Here is a 23,925-nt window from a genome sequence, read left to right as displayed (position 1 = left end):
TGCCGCGTTTCTGGCCCCCCCAGCTCGGGCCTTCGTCGACAGCCCCCCCAGCTCTCGCTGCCTCGCAGACACGCCGCGGCTCGGCGCTCGCCCGGGAAACTCGGCGATGATTCAGCTTTGTCCTTTCTTCCTGCTCCTCGCGGAGGGCTTAAAGGTTCCCCACCGACCCGTTGCAAATTAATGCATTAGTATTAGCGGCAGCGAGCAGGCCCCCTTGCCCTCGCCCCTGCGCGGAGCGGGTGCCGGGGCAGCGGCGGCGCTGGTGGGCGACGGCGCCCACCCCAGCTGCCCCGGCGTCCCCCCTGCCGGCCGCCCCAGCATCCCGGTCCCCCGGCCGGCCCCGGCGCTGCGCTGCGTGGGGGGACACTGCGGATCAGTGCAAACGAGACCCCCCCTGGGGTAACCAGCACGCAGGGGTGAGCACCAAGGGCCGCTGGGTGCCCACGTCCCTCCAAGGCTGCCGGCTCGGTCTCCCTGGCTCCCAGCCAGAGTCCGGCCGGGAACATGGTGCATCCTCGCCTGCCCAGGCAGGGACTGTCCCAGCAGAGCCAGCAGCGAGGGCTGACGGAGAGCAGGGACTGTCCCAGCAGAGCCAGCAGCAAGGGCTGACGGAGCAACGCTGCAGGCAGGAAGTCTAAAAACACATTGGTTTTTCTTTCCTTCTGGTGTTCAGTCTTTGCACCTGCGCTTGGGCCGGGGAAGGGCCTGCCGCCCTCGCTGCTCCTCTCCCGGCAGCGCCGGCCTGCCCGAGCGCCCCATTCGGCAGGGAGGCGCTTCCCCCTCCCGAGACCTGGCACTTTGAAACCAAAAGGCTGTAGGCTGAGAGCAGCTTGTTTTTAGAGCATCCAAATTTGGATCCTTCCCATTCATGCAGCCGCTGGGATATTTTTGCTTCGTGCCTGATGCAAACAGACCCCACGGATATCCCTGCGCCCGGGGCCCTTTCTGGGACAGGAGTGTCACTTTTGGAAGCATTATGTAATTTCAAGCGTCTTGTAGATCACTGCACACTGGCATCTTTTTTTCTCCTTTTGATGCCGTTGCTCATTTGATTGCAGCTTTTTACTTAGCGCGGGTCCTTAAGTTGTCTCCTTCGCACCTCAGCGTGAGCAGGCCGGGGGCTGCGCTCTGTGATAGGCATCGTCGTCCAAAGACTCAGGCTTTTTCTCCCCTGTTCAGTTCACTGTGGGATCCCAGGAACGGGGTTAGGAGGACGCCGCCGGGGTCCCCAAACGGCCCCGTCCCCTGCGCACGGCCTCCCAGGACAGGGACCCGGGGCGGGCAGCGGGGACGGCCCGCGGCTCCTCCGGGGGCACAGATCTGGGGCACCGCCTGGCCGAGGCGAGCAGCAGCACGGGGCGCCTCCACCCCATAGCCTGCCCCACTCCCCTTTCCTTGCCCCACAGCCGGTCCCCCAACCCCATAGCAGGCCCCACTCCCCTCATCCCATAGCCAGTCACCCCACCCCATATTGGCTCCAGTCTTCAGCCCGCACCCCACAGAGAGTCCCCAACCCCATTGCTTGCCCTCCCACTCCATAGCCTGCCCCCACCCCATAGCCTTTCCCACTCCTCCCCACCCCATTGCCTGCCCCCGCCCCACAGCCTACCCCACTCCCTCTGCCCCCTAGCCCGCCCCACTCTCCCCCCCGCCCCATAGCCGTCCCTCCGTAGCCAGCCCCACGCCCCCCCCAGCTCAGGCCGTCACGTGACCCTGCCCATTCATTCCTCCCCCGCCCCCGCCCCCGCCCCCGCCCCCGCCCCCTCCGATTGGCTCCTGCGGGCGCTCACGAGCCGCGGCTCCTCAATGGAGGGGGGAGGGGGGGGAAGCGAGGCGGGGCGGAAGGGGGCAGGGCGCCTTAGCCCCGCCTCCCCTCCCCGCCCATTGGCTCCTCCCCGCGGCGCCCCGCCCCGCTCCCCGGCGGCCGGAAATAGGAAGCGGCGGCGGCGGCTGCCCGGAGACCGCGCTGCCGTGACCGGGACCGAGGCCGGGACCGGGTCGGGGGTACCGCGCCATGACGGGCAAGTCGGTCCGCGACGTGGACCGCTACCAGGCGGTGCTGGCCAGCCTGCTGGTGGAGGAGGAGAACAAGTTCTGCGCCGACTGCCAGGCCAAAGGTAGCGGGGGCCGGGCCGGGGCCTGGCCGGGCCGGGCCGGGGGGAGCGGCGGTGGTAGGAGGCCCCGGTTCCCCTCTGCCCCCCTCGCCGGCAGCGGGACGCGTTGCCCTGCCGCCCGCTAACGGCCCCGCGGCGGGTTGGGGGGGTCCCGGTGACGGCAGCAGCAGCGCTCCGGCACCGCCGGGCCCGGCCCGGCCCGTCTGGGGGCCCCTCGCGGCCCGGGGTGGCCGCTCTTGTCCCCCCACCTCGCCGTCCTGTCACTTCTCCTCCCCCCTCCCCCCCATACCACAGGAGGTGGCTTCCAGCTCTCTCGAGGAGGCAGCTGGTGGGTGGGTTTTTTTTAAAAAAAATACCCAGTTTCCAACCAAACTTCCCTCGGAGCTGGCCCTGCTGCATGTGTGGGGTGCTGCTGTCGGTGGAGCTGCCCCGGCCCCATTGCTGCCCGCATTGCCGGGTGCGTGGGGTGAGAGGTACCCCGAAATGTCATCGACTCCCTGGCTACGCTGTGGTTGGTTCGGAAATGTCGCTGGGAGAACACTTGAATCATGTGCGTGAGCTGGTCTCCTAGCGAAGCCTTGCGCGAAGAGGAACTTGACGAGCTGGGGTTGCATAATTTTGTAGGATGCTCCAGCTGGGGAGTGATACCTGCTCCCTGAGAGCTGTGGTATCGGCCGGGGGTCATGCTCAGAGGGTCTGAGAGCAGCAGCGTTGGAAAGGGGCAGCGTGTGAACAAGAGGAAGCAGTTGTCGTTTAGGAGCTGAGTACGACTGAAGGAATTCCTGCTTGTTCTTTTCCCCCCTCCTGTGCTTCCTTTTCCACTTGCCATTGAGTTGGTGCAAGGCATGTTGTGATTCTTGCCCCTTGTAAAAAGGAAAGGGAAAGAACGTGGCCAAAGAGGAGTGCAGGTTTAAATGTCTGACTCCAAGACGATGAAATAATTAAATGCCCCCAATTTGTCTCCTGATGTATAGATACCTTCCTGTAGCTTGCTACTGTGATGTGCTTCCCTTTTCTGTAGTAAAGGGTTAAGGTTATCCCATGCCTCTTGGGAATCCTATTTTAATGAGCTCTTTTAAGCATTTGGAGATCGGCGCTCAAGGCTTGTTTCCCAAAAGCCAGAATAACTGAACTTGGAGGGGAAGAGTCTTTCTATGTCTATTTGTAAGTATATGACTTTAGCCATCTCAGTATGACCTCTACAAGCTGCAGAGCGCACTGCTGAATATCATTAAAAACTATATCATTAAGAATTAACCTTCAACCATGCCTAAAAAAAGTAGTTCTGATGCCTACTGGTTTCTATACAATAACCTGCAAAAAAAAAAAAACAAGACAGTAATTTCATAGTAACAACCTTTCATATTTTGGAGATGGCACAGTTCAGAGAAGCATTTCACAACTGACTTTGGCTGACCATGGTATTGAGAGTAGAGAGCAGAATGTCCTCTCACTTGCAGATCTCTTATCTTTTGTCTCCTAATGCAAGAGCCAAGGGCAAAAAACCCCAACATTTTCTCTTTTGTGACATGAGGTGTTAATATACACAGTATAGCAACAAATCCAGACCACAATTCCTAGGATTTTTTTGCTAGGATTTTTGTATCCTATCCTGTATATAGTACATTCTGGACTTGTACTATTCCAATTATTAATGTGTAGGAAGTTAGAGTCTGCATTTAAGCTTTGCCACCAAAGCTGAAAGCTGCTTGTGTCTGGGCTTAGGTCAGTCACTGCCAGATAGCAAGAGTAGTCTTCTATTGCACTGAGTTATTTGGCAAAATAGCTATGTATTATACTAATAAGTGATACATGGAGCTGTGAACTTTAATTCTTGAGCAGAATATATTGAGTTTTTAGCCACGGAAGAAGTGTACCTGGTTACTCTTTACTGGGTATCTGATGGTAGTGTTAATCTGGAATTGGTGCCAATCAAGTTATCATTTAATTGCATTTCTGTAACATGGCTTGATGTGATGTTCTCCCATTTGATCATTGAAACTGAGTTACAGCAATGGCAAGAAAGGCCTAATATTAGTTCTTTTTGCTGCTGGAAGTAACTGCAGATTTCTGCTCTGTGTATGGAAATGAGCCCCAGGTGTACTTGTGCAGCATGAAGAGCACATTTTATTGGATCTACAGCTTCTTAATAGCTAAAACTGAGTCTCCACTAATGAGAGGCCACTGGTATTTGCCAACTCCAGAGGGCTTCTCTCAACACTTTCAGCACCAGCTGAAAGAATTGGCTGCTTTTCTGTAGAGTTGACCATTTTCTCTTTTTTAGCCAGCTGCAAATCTGGCTGTGCTAGCTGAGGTCTGTGAAGGATGTTTAAAGGCATCTTCATGCATTTCTTGCAAGAGTTTAACTTTTCAGTTGCAAACTGTTGCTTCATGCTCAAAACTAGAATACGAGTTTTCATATTCTTGTTTGACTGTAGCAGTTGGTGTTGCAGATGAGTTTTGTAAATAGTAATCTACCAAGGTCGGTGCTGAAATCTGGTCACTGTTAGTAAATGATATGGAGAGGGTTGGTGGTGGCACTTCTCTCACCAGCTCCTTCCTTTGTCAGCCAGCTTGGGTTCAACCTCATAAGCATTTTTGCATGAGTTGCAGCAGAGCTGAAGGATGAGGTGCTGGGTTCTTACCCTTCCAGCACCTATCAGGACACACTTGCAATGGAACGCTGGCTTTTGACCATTCCTTTTTATGCTTAAGTTACTGAATTTTATAGTTTTTTTGCAGCTTGATGTGAGCTTTTTCAAAGCTAGCATGACACATAAGCAGAGACTGTTCAGATGCCACCCACACTTCCATTATGCCTGTTCCCAATGACCTAACTACTTGCTGAGTTTCATTACTGTATTTTTTCACTTCTATATACAGAACTAAATGAGATTACAGTACCTGTTGGCGTCAGCTACAGTCCTAGCGTGCACCCATCTGATTTCGTTCCTCTACAGAAGTTCTCAGCATTAGAGTGAAAGCGTAATTGTCAGGAACATAGCTTCTCTGATGCTGGCTGCTGTTTAGGCCTCGCTCTCTGGGATGACTGTAATGAATGTTATCTTGCTGGCCATGCTATGTTGATAAACTATTGGGTGTCTAACCTCCTCAGTCTCTTTGGCCTTATTTAAAGTGTGGGTGTTCTTGTTTTGTCTTCTCATTATCACTTGCTTCCCGTCAGGCAGTGTGTAGAAGTGATTCCTAATCCAGTTTTTCCCCCTCCTTTAAGAGGAGACAAAATAGTTTCTCCAAAATACTTGCTAGGAGAGTGCCAGTTGTGTTGGTATGTCCCCATTAGGGACAGTGGTGTGCACCTGTTACTGTGGATTGGCATGTCCTCTCACTGGCCTCTTAAGAGTCTGGCAGGCCTTGTAGTGCAAAAACTATTGTGAGCAGGATCCAGTTAAGTCACTAACAAAAGTAGTACAAAATGGTTGTATCTGAGCAACTTACTTAAGAGTTTAAGTTTGTTGCCCTTTTAATATCTGTTTCTTGGAGCCATCTTCTCCTTCTATCTTGGATTCAAATAACTTTCAGAGGGCACGTAGCTGTCTCCAAGGCTTTTCTTCTGAGAAGCTGTTGGAGCTGATGATGGCTTCAGGTGCTTTGTTTAATGTTTTTTCCCTTTAGAGTACAAAGGGTGAGCCTGACAGGAGACCTGCAAAGTATGAGCCTGCTGTTGTCTTTCTGGGGTTCGCTAGACAACTATTAATGCCCCAGATTTAAGTTGCTTGGTGGAGGGAGAACAAGGAAACTGGGAAAGAATGCTTAAGGTGGGTTTTGCTTCTGCAGCAGCAAACACTGCATGGTGGTTAGTCTTGTTTTGGAGGAAGTTGGGTGAGAGCTGTAGCCTGCTTCTTCCTCTTTGCATTGCAAAGTTTCTGTTAAAAATAACTGTGCATAAACTGAGTGAATCGGAAGCAAGTGGACAGATCCTAAAACTTGTGCTGAACTAGAGCATGCTTAGACTGCTTTCTGGCAGTTATGCTTAAGAGTGAAAAGTTCAGGGCATAAAAGAGGGTCCTTATTACTTGAACAAAGTTGTGACTTGGGATCTCAGTGACAGCCTTGTAGCAATGTTGGGCACAAACATATAGCAAATACCACCTTGCAAATGCTCTCAGAGGTTACCTGTCCCAGGGATTTTTTTTTTTTACATCTTGCTTTGAATGTTATCTCAATAGAAATATTAATGATCAAAAGCAATGATCCAGCATGGAGTCCCAGCAGCACTGTACCACCCGCAATGACACATCTCTACCCTCAGGACTCCCCAGCATGGGTAAGGTGGTAGGGTGGATTTCTTCACTAAAAGCTGGAGTGATGAATTATCATAATCCTTTTGACTTGAAAGCCCTTGCTATGTGAATCATTTGAGCAAAATGCCTTAAAAGAAATAAGCTTTTGAAGAATAAGTGAGAACTAGATCTTTTCTATCTGTGGATTTTTCTTGTGGCAGAGGGCCTTCAGCGGGCAGTTGTGTTGCTGTTGTGGTTTGTGTGTGGTTTGTGTGTGTGTATAAGGTGAGATGGCATGACTGCCAAGCAGTACTGCATCTCTGTCAAAGTAAAGTGGTACTGGACTTTAAAATGAATCTGGAGTCTGAAACTGAAGTTGATGCAGGAGGGATGGGTTATCTATGTAAGCTGGACTTGAGCTAACTGTTTAGAAGGCATCCAATGAATGGTAAATGTCTTGTGTTGAGTAACGGTTAAATTAACTGGATTCTTCTCTGCATTTCTGACTCTAAAACTCTGTGCTGAACTTGTATAACGTACAGCTGTTCTATTTGGTTCTCTCCTTCTCCCAAACTCTTCCCCTCTGCTCTTCCAGTCCTATTATCCAACAGGCTCCTTGGATCAAGTTTCGTTGACGCTGGAACTGCAGGTCCCTCCACAGGGAGCAGTCGTCACTGGGTACTCCATCTGTGCATCAGTTTAAGGTTGCCCTGTGCTCCTCCTGGTTTGTCTGACTCTTTCCCTTCTTCCCTTGTGTCTTGTGAGAACTGTGGGTCCCGTGCTGAAATCAGCCCCCTTTTTATAACTGTAGTGGTTGTACGGAAAACTGTTTAACACAAAATAAATCCTGATCTAATTCTTCAAGTCATCATTTCTGAAAGAGGGTTAGAACTCTGAATAGCTGTCAGGAGGTGATTAATTATTGGATGGGACAGGAAGCTGCTGGGCTAGAGCTGGAAGAGCAGGATAAGAAGCCTGGAGGGAGAGTAAACACAGTGAAAGAAGAATGGGCTCCAATAAAATGGAGTAACTACTCCATTTTAGAGTTGGTTTAGTCTAGCCTAACTAGTACTAGTATAAAACATGCTGGTAATATTCAACAAAACTCTTCCCTGGTGATGAAGTTGAGATAGAAGAATATTCAATCACAGTTGAATTTCCTTTTTGGTAAAAGCAGTGTAGGGCAATTTACGCAACTGCCTACTACAACTGCATGTGATGAAGAAATGAGCATTATGGAAAACTGAGCAGTGGATGCAATGATGTACGCTGTTTGCCTGTGGTAAGCTTCAAAAATCAGTTGTAGGACTAAAGTTTCTCAGTTTGCCACAGTAAAATCTTGCAATGGAGAAAGTTCAATTTTGTGTAATGAAAGCTTGCCAGAGAGGATGCCTACATATATGTATACTCATTTTAATTCTTAGCTGCTGTAACAATATTCTGTAGTTATCTTAATGACTGCTACCTTATGTCTTCCTTTTGCACTGTTCTGCTATTCCAAAGCCAGGACTGAAAGGGAAATAGTCATGTGCAGTAAAGCAGTATTAATTTCAAATGGATATAAATGCTCACACAAATGAACTTTGTCCAGTAGACTCTCTTTATCCTTTACAGTGATCCACATCTGAGGAACTTCAGTAATTTTTTCCAACTGCATTAGACTGGCTGGGAGGGAAGACAGTTCTGTCTGACTGGGAGCCCAGCCCTACATCCACCTGCTGAAAGTGGATAGGTTGTTGTAATGGCACCCGTTCAAGCTGAAAAGCTAGGGAAAAAAATCAGCCTTTCAAATGGGGACTTATTCTGGAAATAGTTTGCACTTCATAACAGGAGTTATTGGAAGATTTCCTTTAAGATATGCAGAGCTCTGAGTCTGGAAGAGCTCTGAGTCACGTACACAGATGCATGTCTCTACATCTGACAGAAATAGATAGCAAAGATAATCCTCTGAGTAGAGGGCATCTTGGCAGGCAGTCTGCATTTTAATATTGCTGTTTGTCTGTACCAGCTACATAGACAAGTCCCCATCTGTGAAATGAAGAGCCATAGTGCACCAACCTGGCTGAGAGCAAAGGGTATAAATTAGGGGTCCAAAAATGCCACGCAATTCTCAAGCCATAGTTCCAGCCTTAATAGAAACTTGTTCCTATAGGAACTACCAGATAAATTACATAAGGCATCAAAACGCATTCAAAAACTCTTGTGCTAGCCTCTTTAGAAGATGCCTCTGCAGTTTAAAGGTAATTCATCTTTCAAAATACAAGTAGGTTATCAGAACCAGCTAGAGAATCAAGAATAACTTGGTCTCCTTCAGGTTGATCCAGAATAGTGATTACTTCATGTGTCCCAGGAAATCTAGGACGGAAAAAGATTGAACTTCTAACAGAATCTCTCTTGGAACAAAGTTTCTTTTCTGGTTGCGAAGCTGGATTTACCTGTGCTAAATTCTGCCTTTCAGAGTGACTTGTTAAACTACTTGCCTCTATTTTTGAAAGCACATGCCTTTCCTTGTTGGCTAGATTATGCCCTATCATTATTAATGTCAAGTCTTTTTTGGTACCTGAAATGGCTTAAGTACTTCATTGCCGGCTCTACATATTTAAGAGATTCTCAGCCGGGCAAAATGTGGCCCAGAAGGTGAGACTCCTTCATATGTTAGGAGCGACTTCAGGGAGTTAGTTACTGCTACGTATCTCAACAAATCGGGTGATGTTGGAAGATGAAGAATAAATAATAAAAAAAACCACTGATGGATTAAGGGTGCTTGCATAGACATCTTGTAACACGTTTGCTGGTGTAGAAATTCCAAGTTGAATTCTGATGGTCTAAAATAACACTGATACTGTGAACTTTCAGCCTGCTGGTCTGTTTATGCTTGCATATGGACACTGGGATGGTGTTTTAGCGTCTACTCGTGAGTATGTCTTTCTCAGTCAGGCTTATTCCGCAGAAGATTGGCTATGTAAGTAGAAGTTTCTAAAGATTATCATGCCATAGTTCTTGCTTACATGTGTGTCTGATCACATGCCGATTCTGAGGGCAGAAGAACCTCCCTTCCTGTACTGTCAGCCAGAACTGCGTAGCAGTGTCTGATACCAGACTTGCTGTATAACACATGACTCTTTCCCCAAGGAAGCTTTAAAGGAATTATTATATGCTTTAATGGTACTGCACAGTACAGCTGTGTTTCAGCACTTCTCTGCAGTGCTGCAGGCCTCTAATAGTCTGGGCAGCCGTGGTTCAATTGAGTTAGCATTGATCTTGTATTTTGTATGGTTTGAGGCTACGCATGACTGACTTGGAAGTTTTGGTACACAGTTAGCGGCGAAGGATGAAATGCTGCTTATAACTCTGTTTGGTATACTCGAGCACTCTGAGAATAAAACTCCATCAGTTTGTCTCTCGATTTCAACTGTTGTAGACCAGATACTTCAGACTTTATGCCTTTGTCATAAACGCTAATAGCCCTGACATGTGCTGTCCGCTCTTGATACTTGCTGACAAACTCATAACACAACCACATAAGCTTTTTACATGTCATGAAATTTCAGGCCTACTTGAGATAAGTTGTTGCCTTTATAGTAGCAGCTTCTAGCGTTGACTTGCGTGCAGCTTTGGCCAAAACCTAGTGATTGGATGTCTATTATCTAGTCTCTGGAACATAAAATTCTTACCTTGGATATTCCCCATCTATACATGGGGACACTCTCCTGTGCTAACCTCTGAAAATATGTGGAGTCATGAAACTTGATGATTTTTTTTGTTGCTGTTTAGGCTGTGTTGCCATCAATGTTGGTAATGTTAACCAGTAGCCTTGCACAGATTTCTGTAGCATCTGTTTGAAACTGTCACTTTCAGTTTGTTTACCAGAGTAATAGACATCACTTCCTTAAACCGCAGGAAGGACCCACCCTGCTGTTCACAGCATCCTCATTTCCTCCAAGTTGCTCTGTCTGCCTTTGCATCCTTGCAGCACCTCGAAGGACACGATGGTGACAATGCAAAGACTTGCTTTGAAGGCTTCTTCTGCAAGCTTACACACTACTCAACAGTTTAATCTGTTATTCTGGGAATGGTAGGTCAAATTCTGCAGCGTGACTGCCCCAAAGACCACCAGGCACTCAAATGTTAGGTTTTTCTGATAACCTTTTGAAATAACTGAGTATACTTAACCTTCTTATAGGTTCTTCCCAAAAGAAAATGGAGCCAGCACCATTCAACTTGCTCTTGGCCGGTAGGATGCCTATAGCAAACGTTGTTTGGGGCAGGAGGGAGTATGGCTGCTGATAACGTAGCCAAGAAGAATTTTAAGGCAGAGCTCCAAAACATCCATAGCAAAATTCTGAAACCCAGTAGGTGTGTCTGACTCCTCTCATTCTTGCTAAGAGTGGACAAGGCCTATAGTTACTGCAGCAGGCTCTTACTGAAAAAATCCTTTTTTAAGGAGTGGCCTTAAAGTTGAGTTTTTGTACTACTAAATAACTTGGCATATATCACTGTCAAAATCCCTTGCTAACCAAGGTTTTTGGCTTTAGCCTCCCTGTTTGACTTGGTTCTAATGGCTTCCTGAAGACACAGGAGTAGCTTTGTCTATTTGATGCTAGTATGGTGGCAGATGGCAATGTTAGCTAGTGCTTCATAAACCTTGTAAATGAGAGCACAAACTGCTCAGTGATGTGTGCTCAGCTATTGATCAACTTAAGTTAATAACTAAATAGCACGATCTAGAGATCTTTCAGAAGTTAACTGTCCTTTTAGTGCACTAGTAGACCTTACCTTGTTTTCCCACAGCAGGGTGTTCAGAGTACTTTGGAACAGACAGTCTACAGTAAAGAGTGGAGGAAGCTGTTTTGTAACATGCTTTTTGTCATAGCTTTTCTATGAATGGAATGAATTTCAGTAAGTCACTAAGCAATCCCTTTCCAGAATAAGGGAACAGCAAGTCAAAGGAAGCCCTTGGGTACTTGGTTATTTCCTCATTTGGCTCTGCAAAAAAAGTCCTTTGACTTGATGAGAAATTCCCAAATACTGGTGATGGCTTGTATGAAAAGACATGAATGTCATCTTGCTGGGATTGTCCCACTATGCAGAATTTCCCACATCCACTTCCCCTGTGAACGCTCTGAGGGAAATGGTTGTACAGTGCCTTAGTTCAACACATGTAGTAGTGTTCACTGTGATCAATGGGCCGAGCAGGCATATTTCCCCATTACAGCTGGGCCTTTGCTGGAGTACTTGCAGGCAGGGAGCCTGCAAGCCAAACAATTGCTTGCCCTCAGATTATTTCATTAGGCATTGAATAGCAAAGCGTGCTCCTTCCTGCCTATGAAAGCATCTATTTTTTTCCCATCCTCCCTCTCAAAAGAGCAGTGGCTTTGCAGCCAGTTTCTGTTTTATTTTTAAATGCCTTCTGGAGGGTTATTATAGAAGAAACATCCATGAGGACCTTGAGCCAAAAGGCAATGCCTGAAAAAAAGGGGAAGGAGTGAATCCCCTTGGGTTTTCTTGCTTTTAAAATGCTCAGGGGTGTTAACTTTCTGCAAGTGACTAAAATGTGGTGTGAAGTGTACTAGCCAGGCTGTACTTGGGTTTTAAATGGCACTGGGAGCCTTTTTAATAAGGGCAGATCATTCAGGCAGTTCTTGTAGGCATTAGTGATTCAGACTTGGCTGCTGACTTAGGCTAGTATGACCAGCTTGGTATGCAATGTTTATTTTGACACACTGAGTTATAAAACAGGCTGTGAAACTGTTTCATGAACAGTTAACTGAGTAGATGCATTTCTTGCATGTAGCTTTCCAGTCACTCGAGAGTGGTGCATCCCCACTTACAAATACAGTGGCAGGTATTCAGTGTGACTTGCTTCGATGACACAGCTGACAGGGCAATAGAGGCCTTTTAAGCTGGGCATCTTCCTGTAACCATCCCCAGGCTAGGAATATATCATAAAGGTGCTCTAATCTAGCCTTAACATGGTGCCAGAATGGAGTGTATAACTGGGCTCTTAAATCTGTTTTGGTTAACATCCTGTTCTTAAAGAAAATTGTTTTCTTTAATCTCTTGTCTACCTCTGAACATCCTCTGGAAAGGATTTGTGCATGTATGAGGCAATGTAGAGGGATGTGAGATATGTTTAGTGGGAATTGAATGAGCTATGCCCAGTTCCAGTATGTGCCAGGTAATTGCTTCCCATGGGTGTTAAAATTAGTTGTAATGTTGAAAAAGTGGCTGCAGCATCAGGATTGCATGCCTAATGCTGGCTGTGATTGCAGCAAACTTAGAAGTTTGCATATGGGGAGTGAGTTTTCATTTAGGTGTTAAGTTCTAAAGCCATCTGGTGGTAGTGATGATGCCAACCTAAAGGGAACTATTTATAACATTAGTGAGAGTATTCATGCAAGGACCATTTTCTTTCATGTTTCTCTGGTAGTTTAACAAGCCAAACATTTGTTAGCCTTGTTCTAAAACCCTTTGCAGAGAAGGGCCAAGGATTGCATGAGTCACTGAACCCAGAGGGTAAAATGCTCCCTCTGGCACCCTATGCCCTCTCCCAAGTAATTAATGGGGAAATGCTGGGGTGTGTGCAGAGGCTGCAGGCAAAGATAGTGCTCAGCAGTAACTTATTAGCTATGCTGATACATGCTACAGTGGGGTTCTTTAAAGGACTTACTGATATGGGAGCAGGCTTTCTTTCTGAAAATTGTCTTCAACTTTTAAATAAAAGAAAACACAAAATCCTATTTCTTCTGTCAATGTTTGGTCACTAACTTCTGTACAGCTTGAAACTCAGTTTAGCTTTTGGGAAGTTAAAGCCTGTAATGTATAACTGAACTCATTTCTGTAAATACTTTCACCTGGGGCTTTTTGCAAGTCAGTTACCTTGCAAATAGCATGTGAAACTGTGTGTGCGGAAACTACTGTACAGAGTTCTCTGAGCTAGATCTTCCCTGGGACACTTCCTCGTATGGTTTCTGGTGCGAGTTCCTTAATCATGGTCTCAAAAGAAGGAAGTACAAGACTTGCTTACATTTGCCTCAAAAGTTGTCCCCTATTGCCCACAAAACTGAGTGTATTTTAAGACATGAAATAGTAAAATGTTTTGGCATAATGGTCAGGGGCTCTGGAGACTACCGAAGTTGAAAGTCTAGTAGGTGCGTGCATGTGCTTGGGCTGGTGCCTCTGCTTGTTGCAACTCACCCAGCTTAACCTGGACATCTGGGCTTTGGCCCATTGCTTTCTCACTGGCAGCCTACTCTGAACAGGCTGTCTTGCTCGAGACAGCCCTTCTAGTAAAAAAGTACTACTTTTGTAATATTCCTCCCTGTCCGAGGAGTCAAATGATAATTTTAATCGGCACGAAGTTATGTGGTGTCTGCTTCAGTTGGACAAACTACTTTTGCCTCACATAGCTACGGATGGGCTACTGCTTGTTCTGCCAGTCGCTGCCTGTTCAAACTGCTCTTTCTCCTGCTTTGAGTCTTGCTGTGTCAACCCTCATTGCTGTCTAGGCAGACGGTTCTCTGTAGCGTGGCTGTTGATCTTGGTCTCCTTTCACTCTCAAGGGTTGTCACTGTATCTTGTTCCTCTTTGAAGATTTCTCTCAGTCCTGAGAGAAAGAAAACAGGACTCTGGACTGAAGAAACTACCTTCTTCCACCCAAAAGAATGAGGTGCTCAGATCTAGATTTCAAACTCGTGTGCCTTGCAGAACCAGAGTTGGCTGTAGACTTGCAGATTTTATGTGGCACTTTAGTCTAAGTGTCCTGCTTGCATGCCTGCCTAATCACTACAGCATTGGTGTGAGCAGACTACTGAACTTCTGGGAGGAGTACCTTCCTTTTGGCTCCAGACAAAATCAAACCTTTACCCCCGAACTTCTGATCTTTCTTCTAGCCTGCTTTCTGATCTGAAGTCTTTCTTGTGACACTTCTTGGCACTGTAAGTACCCCTAACCCTGGCTGAAATAAGCATTAGTGAAGAGAACTGTGCTTTGTTATGCAATATTTGCTCGTACCACTAAACTGAATACTAGCTGCTAGAAGAATTTTTGAAAGCCTAGGGGGTTAATTTTGAAAATGTTCATTAGCATAATGGAAGCTGCTTCAGTACTAGGGTCTTCCAGAGCTTGGGTCCCTAAGTCACAGCAATGGTCAGCTGTTGCTTTGATACCCAGCCCTTACTGTTTCAGATCCTGCATCGTAAATGAAGCAGTGCTAAAGCAAGGCAAGCAAAACAGCCTGTACTGCTAATGAGTCACTTTGCTATCTGGCCTAGTAAGGTAGGAGGCTGCAGTGGCTTTAGCACATGTGACAAACTAGTGAGCTGATTGCTATGACCCTGATGTAGTATCTAGCTGGCTATTAATCCTTTTAGTCCTATGAAGGCTAAATATAGCCTAGAGTTTAAAATCTAACCTTGAATCGCATGCTTAATCTTACCAGTGGTCTCTTAAGTCATAGCCTCGAGGAACTGTTAAGAATGAGGCGGCAGGTATATTTGGGAGAGAACGCCCTGAAGTAAAAGAAAGGGAGGATCAGAATTCCTGGCTCTAGCCTAGATGTGCTACAGGCATAATGCTTGGAACAAACCATGTATTTGCATGCTTACTTTGTTGCTGGAATACTTAGGTGCTGCCAAGATGTGGGCCTCTGCTTTGAGTCATTACCTCTTAGGGCTTGGTAGGTGTAATATAGGAACTAAGATATCGTCAAAAGTCTGCTTCAGTTAAGGCCTTCCCCCAAGAGCTGTTCATAAGCTGGGATGTGACTTTGAACAGCTTCCTTAAAAATACTCTTTTTAAGGGCCACATCTTTCAGGGGGGAAAGCAGAGGCAGGACAGGCTAGAAAGCTTAGAGCTTTTTTAACTATAAATAGCATTTTTACTTTAGTTGCAATAGGTACTTCTGGGGCTAAGTTAGAGGTTGCATACCTTCCCTCTGGAAGGGAACAGGCAGTACATGCTAGGGTGTGTGGGGACTTAGGGAACTATTGCTGACCCTGAATGTCAATCAGCTATCTAAAGAGACTGGAGGAAAATAAAACTTCCTGATTACTAATGCACCCAAACTTACTGTGGCCATGAGCTGCTGCCTTATTAGCACTGAATTCCTCAGGATACTCTGAACTCTCCTGGTAAACAGGAGTTAACTATTTTTAAAAGCTTCTAGTGTGTCTAGGAAATTCAAATACAGTGGGGTGGTTTTAGCTCTTTGGAATTCCATGTTCCCTCTCCTCCTCCTCCCACTGCAATCTCGTTTGCTTTGAGGCTTGCTATTTTAGCTATTGCAAGATAAGATAGAATAACAACTCTTTGCCTTCATCTGCAATAATGGTAGTAACCCTTATAAAAAGGCTAGTATGGTTATTCTACTTCAAGTTACGCTATTGAAAACAGTAGTGCCAATAAGGTGCTTCAGCAAGGAAGCTTGACTTGAAGCAATTCCTAAAAAGTGTACCTCAAGCCTCTTGGACAGAGGGAAGGAGATGGAGTGCTTTTTAGCTCTCCAGTGAAGGGCTGTCATATCTGTTCTAATTAAAGCAAGCTGTTTTGCTCCAGAGCTGAAATCTATCAATTCTTATTCAGGGTATGGTTTAGCTCTGCTTAATACTGTGTTTGGCTGGTTAACAGAGTTCAGCCTAGGTAAACGTGAACAGCAAAATCCAAACTATGATGGAAGCCGACTATGTTAAATATGCATCTGGCTGGGAGCTCTAGCCAGATTATGTAGTTTTAAAACAGACTTGTGTTACACTGCAGAGGACTACTTTCAAAGCTGCTCTTCCTTGAGCAGTACAGAGGGTGTTGATGGCCAGAGCTTGGGATGGCCCTGGCCAGGGTGGGGGGCTGTGAGCAGTGGGAGTGCTGCTGGGTGCCTGTGGACATTTGTGGAGCCCTGCAATCCACTGGTAATGAGTTTCTGGACTGTTTGCAGTGAGTTTAAAAAAAAAAAAAAACCTAAGCTTGTTAATCTTTCCCTTGTGTTTTTTTCCTGGCATGATCTCCCTTCTTCTACACCTTGGAGCTCTCCTGCCTGTTTGAAAGCTGCATGCAAATTGTGGATTTGATTAGAGCTGTGGAAACTGAAGAGTGAACTGTTTCAGTCTTATGTCAGGTTCACAACCTGGAGCTCTGTTCCCTGACTATTTTTGGTGATTAGACTACTGGATTTTAAGTGTTGGTCCTACTCTCCTTACTTAGCTTTCTTCCTGCTTGAGATTAAAAGAGAGGACTTGGTGATGCTGTCCACATGTCAAATGTGAGTGTTTTATGCTGCTTGTCCTTGAGCAGTAGTGAATATTCTGAAGCTGATTCTTGTATAGCCCTACTGCAGTGGAAGATTGAACATGTCCATTTCTTAAAGCAGAAATAGACCTGTAGTGACATGACTGTCACTTTAAGCAAGAGGAAACTGGGATTTTGCAGAGTCCTGGGTGTTCTAAATGATGATTTTCTTCCCTTCTCCCCTTAGAGTTGTGTTTGTGTCTTATGTGGAGCTCAAAATGGAAGAAGGAGGGAATAAAAATACTATTTCTAGTATAATCGCTGTGAGAGTACCTGTAAAAACATCTTGCTAATGTCTAATTCCAAGTTCTAATCTGGATGAAAATGTAAAGTTTTCAGTTCCAGTTCACTTGGTACAGTTTCTCAGTTGTTCAAGGTAACTGCGCATTGACTTGCTGGTATGAAACCCTTGTGTGTCTCTTTTGCAGGGCCACGATGGGCATCCTGGAATATTGGTGTATTCATCTGTATTCGTTGTGCTGGGATCCACAGGAATCTAGGAGTTCATATATCCAGGGTAAAATCAGTCAATCTTGACCAGTGGACGCAAGAACAGATACAGGTAATGCAGGTGGAAAATGAATAGTGTTGCTCTGGTAGAGCTGTATTGGGAAGAAAGTCATAATTACCATCTCTACCTACCTCAGTAGGTAAAGACAAACTTTTGGCGCGTTTCTATAAAAGGCTGCCATTGCTTGAGCTGCTGCCTACCTCTTCTCCTTGAGGTTTCCAGGAGAGGAATCTCGGACTTCCTGAGTGATTTTTTTCAGTTGCTAATGCAGTACTTATCTTGACTTAGCATAAATACTGTGCTGTAATGCTCAGGGTTGGCTAATTGTACAGGGAGATCACAGCAGCTGCATCAGGGATTCCCAGCTAATCAAATTTCATGTTTCTATAAGCAGCTATACTAATGCTGAAGAGACTTGAACTAATCAGAATTCTAACTTGCTTGGCAAAGCCAAACAAGATCATCTTTAAGAAGAGTTTCCAAACTTCTCTAACTTTGTAATCAAACAAGGGGTTGACATACCATGGCCAATGAAGTAAGAGGCCCAGAGTTTACCTAATAGGCATATAAATGCTAAGGAGCTCTAGTAGTTGTTGAAGGTGAACTCACTAGAAGAAAAATTCTAAACAGAACGCCCCTAGAAAATGTTAATCTGCAGATTGCACTTGGTCTTCCAAGTAAAACAGTGAATCTCCTGAGTATGAAGAAAAACTGCTTTATATAAAAGCTGCAGTGTGCCAGATGTTCTCAACATGTGAAAATACTACAAAAATGAAAATACTTCTTGTCTAATAAGGGATGTGAGGTCTTTGGGCTGTTCAGGTCTGAAGCTACCCCCTTAAATTAAGGAGTAGACTTGTACCAGAAGCCAGAAGAATGTCTTTCTGTCTACAGGACAAACTTCAAAAGTATACCCACCCCTAGTTAACAGACTCTTAGTTGACAGCCTTGCATGTTAGTATGTATAAAAGCTCTAATGTTTGTGAAACAAATGGCTTAATTCTTTTGAATTGCAGTGCATGCAGGAGATGGGAAATGGAAAAGCAAATCGTCTTTATGAAGCCTACCTGCCAGAGAACTTCAGGCGACCTCAAACAGATCAGCATCCTTTCTTCCTTTGCTACTGGGGGAATATGGAAGCTTTTCCACTTGTTGCTTAGTGGCTGCCCTCCTTGCATAGGAGGCTTATCTTCACGTGCCTGTGCATCAGCTATGAAATAAGCTCCTAGCTGTGCACCCTCTGAGCATTTCTTCAGACTGCTTACTTTACTGAACTGAGTGGAAGAGAGCTGAAAGGATTGCTTCCAAGCTGTAAGGGTGGAGAACTGGAGCTTGATTGTCGCAACTTAGCGCATCTCGTGCAATAGTGTCGTCAGTTCTGTGGCAAATAGAGTTGACTTCCAAGTCCTGAGCATTTAAAATTCTCAGTGATGAGAGCTAGGAAGGTTCAGCACTTTTGAAAAACAAAGCTGTAATTTCTTCCCTTATTTACAAAAGGGTTTCTAGATGCCCCGTGCAACAGGGTTATAGTGATATGAACCTAAAGAAATGCAGGAGCACCTTTGTCATGTTTGCTGTGCCTTATTAAGCTGCTGACTGAGGTGCTCTTGCATGCATAAGATCCATTTCTCTGCCTACCGCCTCTTACTGTATGTGACTGTGCCACTGAAATGTATGCTCTTAAGTGATAGTTAAAGTAAATATAAATCAAAAGGAAGAGCATAGTAGAAACTAAACACTGATTTAACATAACTTTTTATAGCACCATCATGCTTGGAGTTAGCCCTAAAGAAGCAAAAATTGAGTAGCTAAAATAGTTTGATCCAACATTGTTACCTCAAAGTGAGTGCTGGAAGAGCTTATCGGATGGTCATTAGTTCTGTTACAACCTGTATCTTGTAATATTTGACACATGGGTATGTCTTCCATTCTTGAATCATTTGTCTTTAACAAGCTTCTTGCAGAGCTGTGGAGGGCTTCATTCGTGATAAATATGAAAAGAAGAAATACATGGACCGAAGTATTGACATCAATGCATTTAGGGTTAGTTTCTAATAACTTATTTCTGCAGAAGCTTAAATGTATGTTAATTTATAAGTTTAGATCTGTCTCATGAATAAGCTGCAACTCTACGAAAGTGGTTTTAAATGTATCCTTGATTAGTGATTAATGTATTCTCCAAGGCTGAAGAATCAGTTGTTTTGTAGACAGAATAATCAAGTTGGAAGGGACTTCTGAAGGTCATCTTGTCCAACTCCCTGCTCAGAGCAGCACTAACTTCAAATACATGTCTTTAGCTGTATCTGTGCTGCAGGACAGGTAGTTGGCTAGGAGTTTGAAACATGAACAAATGATTGTGAGGCTTTTCATATAGTGACAACATCATGTAGTACTGTTTAAACTCTCCCTTGTGAGCTTTGACCCTTGTGTCCTTCTCCTTTACAGAAAGAAAAGGATGACAAATGGAAGAGGAGTAATGAGCCGGTATCAGAAAGAAAACTGGAACCGATCATCTTTGAGAAAGTGAAAATGGTAAGACTGAAAGGCATGGTCACAGATGAGTTGTAAAGACTTCTCTCAAGCAGAATGGGAGGTAATCCAGCTTGATATGGGAGTGTTTTCTCTGGCCTCAGTTGTAGCAGTGATGCATTAAATCACACAAGTCGTAGTAGCTCATTTTCTACTACTCAACCAGATACTAAGCAGACTTGCAGTTACTTACTAAGCAGCCTGCCATGCAGTTCAGAGCTGGTTGAAATCCAACTCTTCCCTGTTAGACAACCTGAGCTGTTACTTTTTCTTAGTTCAGATCAGCTTTTCCTAGTTTAGATTAGCGTGAGTTTGATAGAGGGTTCCAACCTAATGGACAGTAAAACAATTTTGTAGTACTTGCTCTGAAACTGTTCACTTTTAAAGCACTCATGTCCACTGAAGAAAGGAAGAAGAAAAACCCAAAACCCACCCAGATCTTAAGGAGAACATAAACCCTTATAGCCTCTAAATATCAGAGTAAAACCAAAATTTGAACAAGACTTCTGGTGTTTTTTATTGCCCTAGCCTCAAAAGAAAGAAGAAATGCAGCAGTCTAGAAAAAATTCTCCTAAATCTACTGAACCAGTAATGGACTTGCTAGGACTTGGTAAGAGCCTTTACAATCTTATTGTACCCATTGCAATGGCTAAAGTAGGTTGCAGGTCAGGTCACTGGGTTGAGTGGCATATGTACAGATTGCTAAGTTAGCAAAGAGGCTGTCCCTCAGCCTGAGGGCATTTGGGTGAAACATTCATCGTGGCTTTGTCTCCCAGATGCTCCTGTGACAACCACTGTTCCAAATGGCAGGCCTAGCAGCTTAGAGAAGGATCTTGATCTCTTTGCCTCAGTGGGATCAAACTCTGACTCCAGGAAGGTAAGTAGGCAATATCAGTGCTTGCCAAAGCTTAGCTCAGCGCCTGGACAAGAAGGGGAAGAAGCACTGCATGTCTTCCCTTAGCGCTGAATACTCCTGTTGCTCTTGTGCTGTCTGTCTCAGGTCACCGGTTCTATGCCAACATCTGGAAGTGCTGGTTCTGTTCCTGAAAACTTGAATCTCTTCCCTGAGCCAGGAGGCAAAGGGGAGGAAGTAGGGAAGAAGCAGCTCTCTAAAGACTCTATCCTATCCTTGTATGGCTCTCAGACGCCTCAGCTGCCTGCACAAGGTAACAGATCCCAGAAGAGCACTTGAAGGACAGTACACTAACTCAGAGTGGGTGGTTTGTTCTGAGAGCACTGAATTGATAGCTGACAAGCAAAGATGTAGGAATATAGGTCATCCTTCTTGAAGACTGAGGAGCATGATGGGCAGCTCTAGTTGGAATGTCAGGGCCAAGTGAGCACTGTGACAGTCCCTGAACTGAAGGGTGGCATTTCAGCCCCTAATGATGACTGCAGCAATTCTTCTCTTCATTGCTTCTCTGCCTTTTTTTTTTTAGGAGCGATGTTCATGGCCCCAGCTCAGATGGCATATCCTGCAGCAGCATATACTAGCTTTCCAGGAGTAGCCCCTTCCAGCAGCATGGTGGGAGGCATGATGGCACCATCAATGGGAATGATGACCCAGCCTGGAGCTGCAGGGATGGTGACTCCCATGGCCCTACCAGCTGGATATGTGGGTAACATGCAGGCAGCTGTCATCGGTGTGCCCAACGGGATGATGGCTGCACAGCAGGCTGGCTACGTAGCTGGCATGGCAGCGGTTCCACAGCCAGTCTACAGTGTGCAGCCAGCACAGCAGCTTCAGTGGAACATCGCTCAGGTGAGGTGTTGTCTTCTGCTGGGCCAAAGGTGGAAGGAGTGTAGGGGAAGCACATGTGGTTAAATCTGGCCTAGAGGTTGCGTAGAGGTTTTAGTGCTTTTTATAGACTCTCTCTTGGGGCTGGGTGAGGCCCACTGATTCTGCAGGCAAACTGAGGGATCAAAAAGCAATAACTTGTTCAGAGGCCTCAGTGTGTCTGAACAAAAATCAGTGTAGCATCAACTGAAATAGAACACTCCTGCTTGACAGGCAGACCTAAATCAGGGAAGGCCTTGACTTCTAGATAACAATCCTAGTGCGGTGAGGGATAAATTAGAAAGCAAAAGCTTAACTCTCACTTCATTTAAACATTTGAGAAATAGCCCCCAACTGGCTGTTGGGGGTAGCAAGCCTGTAGCCAGAAAGCAACTGCACGTGGAACTATGGCTTTTATACATGACACTGAACTGGATTGACATGAGGATACTATATTCAGGTAGTATCTATCTGCATCTGTTTAGGCTTAGGTTGTTGTGCTACAGCTGAACTTGTGTCTGTGATATGTTAGGCAGCAAGAGTTATTTTATTCAAGCTGAGCGCTTTGGGCTGGCATGGTGTCCCTGACATAGCTTGATTTGTCTCCTCTCCCCTTCTCAGATGACCCAGCAGATGGCTGGGATGAACTTCTATGGAGCTAATGGCATGATGGGATATGGACAGTCAATGGGCGGAGGAAGTGCCCAGGGAAGCAATCAGTCCCTCAGCACTCAGATGTGGAAATAATCCCTTGCGTTGTGACCATTTTTTGCCTTCTGTTCTGTTCTTCGAAACTGCTCCATGAGACATTCAGGGTTTTTTCTTTCTGGCTGGCTGCCCAGCCTGAGCCTCTTCCCATAACTGAGACCCATCTCTGCCTTTTTTTACTGTCAGACACAGTGAAACCTCAGTGACCAGAACATGAGTTCCCCTGTACTTAGCACAGTCAATGCACACTCCTGGGGTGGACCCCCTCCTTGCACAAGCCTCCACTAATGCTTCTGGGTAGCACTTAATGTCCTGCTGGGTATCTTAGCAGAGGTGTGACTGAAGAATTTGGGAAATCAGGACTTAATACCACCTGTACTTTCAGGCCTTTTAAGAATCACTTAAACTCTAGTATTAGTAGGGGTTTTGGTTAGCAGAGGGGTGAAAATCTTGTTTGGTGCCGAGGAACTGGATTTTAACCCAAACCCAGGGGCAAGCAAGCCTTGCTACCTCTTCCCTTCAGTGGAGCTCTCCAGAGCTGAGGCCTCGCTGCGCTTGGCTCGCCAGCCTTCATTGGAACCAAAGTCATTTTGAAGACCCTCTCCCACCCCCCCATGAGCAAGCAGGATTCTCGCACAGTGTGGGGGCAAGCTGTTTGGAATGTGAAACTTGCACTTCAGAGTGGCTTTTCTGTCTAATCTGTGGTATTGATGTATTTAAAAACTTTTAACAAACTAACCAAGAGTTAACTTATCAAGGGCTGAGAGCCCACTGCAAGTTTTCTTACACTTTTAAAATGACTATGACATCCTAATTTATACTTTTTCATATTTTTTTTTGTTCCTGTGTAATGCTGGTACCCATTCCCAGTTAGCTTTTGACCTTTTAATCTAGGCATAAAAAGTGGGTTGGTCAGATTTCTTTTCTCATCTTCAGTAGAACACAACCGCTTAAACTCATCAGCGTGAACAAGAAGTCAGACTTTCTCAGTCCACTTTATCCTGTGTATATGTAAATTCCCAAATAAAATATTGCAGTGAAACCTCAACTGACTTATCTTGTTTTTAAACAATTTAACAGATTGTGTTTAAAATGCTACACTCACTGGCGTGAGTAGTTTGCTTTGGGTATAGGGATTTGGAACCTTTGGTCCAAATGGGACCAGCTCTCTCCCTCTGCTTTGTAGCAGAGCTATGTCCCATATGTCGGGCAAGAATAGTGCTTTCCTGAAAGATAAGGACCTAGTCACCATGTGAAGAACTGGGCTTAGCAGAGACGGACTCAGAACAGTTGGCACTTCTATACACTAGAAGAAACACCCTGCTTAGGGGTGTGGGTAGACAGTATTTTGGCAGCTCTGGCTCCATGGCAAACTAAGTTATTAGAACTGCAGCTTTATGCTGAGGCTCAAAATGCCTCCCTCGGGCTTATGAAAAGGATGAATTTTGAGTGTTTAGGAGTGATAATGGTGAGAATGAGAAGCTGGGGGGGACTAGGGAATAACCTAGCGAATAGATAAAAAGGCCAGTTTTCCGTAGGCTTGTTGGTGGCTGTGTGCAGCTATAGGGGGGAGAGCTCAGCTAACTGAGCCTTGAGTTGATGTTACTCGGTGTATTAGTTATGGTACTTCTTTCCTTAAGTAAAACTGCTCTTTTCAGAAAGAAAGATCAATCTGTCAGATGAGCTTGTGTGTTTTTTTTTTTTCTCCACCTTACCCACTGTATCTATTTGGGGGGAGTTCTTTTCTCCAATCTAGGCATGTGG

At 45.5% G+C, this 23,925-nt stretch overlaps 1 protein-coding gene across 2 annotated transcripts; it reads left to right on the top strand.

The window, feature by feature from the left end:
- Nucleotides 1–1,830: 1,830 nt before the first annotated feature.
- Nucleotides 1,831–23,209, top strand: SMAP2 (small ArfGAP2). 2 transcript variants are annotated; one of them, XM_068917447.1, is made up of 10 exons: nt 1,831–2,117; nt 17,065–17,198; nt 18,164–18,249; nt 19,112–19,190; nt 19,593–19,679; nt 20,205–20,286; nt 20,453–20,553; nt 20,677–20,842; nt 21,116–21,438; nt 22,075–23,209. In XM_068917447.1, exons 1-10 carry the CDS (start codon nt 2,015–2,017, stop codon nt 22,198–22,200), a joined length of 1,287 nt encoding a protein of 428 aa, XP_068773548.1. In that variant the 5' UTR covers nt 1,831–2,014; the 3' UTR covers nt 22,201–23,209. The 2 variants fall into 2 exon arrangements, with proteins under 2 accessions (XP_068773548.1, XP_068773549.1); XM_068917448.1 differs by lacking the exon at nt 1,831–2,117 and adding an exon at nt 16,307–16,610.
- Nucleotides 23,210–23,925: the final 716 nt, after the last annotated feature.

Source organism: Struthio camelus, chromosome 23, assembly GCF_040807025.1.
Source record: "Struthio camelus isolate bStrCam1 chromosome 23, bStrCam1.hap1, whole genome shotgun sequence".
Lineage (NCBI taxonomy): Eukaryota > Metazoa > Chordata > Aves > Struthioniformes > Struthionidae > Struthio > Struthio camelus.
The sequence above is the reverse complement of the archived record's forward strand: the minus strand, read 5'-3'. Positions and strand labels throughout refer to the sequence as shown.

Excerpts from the sequence above, each read along its gene's own strand:
- SMAP2 (XM_068917447.1), top strand. The coding sequence starts at position 2,015 with ATGACGGGCAAGTCGGTCCGCGACGTGGACCGCTACCAGGCGGTGCTG. Across the intron at positions 19,191-19,592 it reads TTGACATCAATGCATTTAGG|AAAGAAAAGGATGACAAATG; the intron begins GTTAGTTTCTAA and ends TCTCCTTTACAG. Across the intron at positions 20,287-20,452 it reads AATGGACTTGCTAGGACTTG|ATGCTCCTGTGACAACCACT; the intron begins GTAAGAGCCTTT and ends TTTGTCTCCCAG.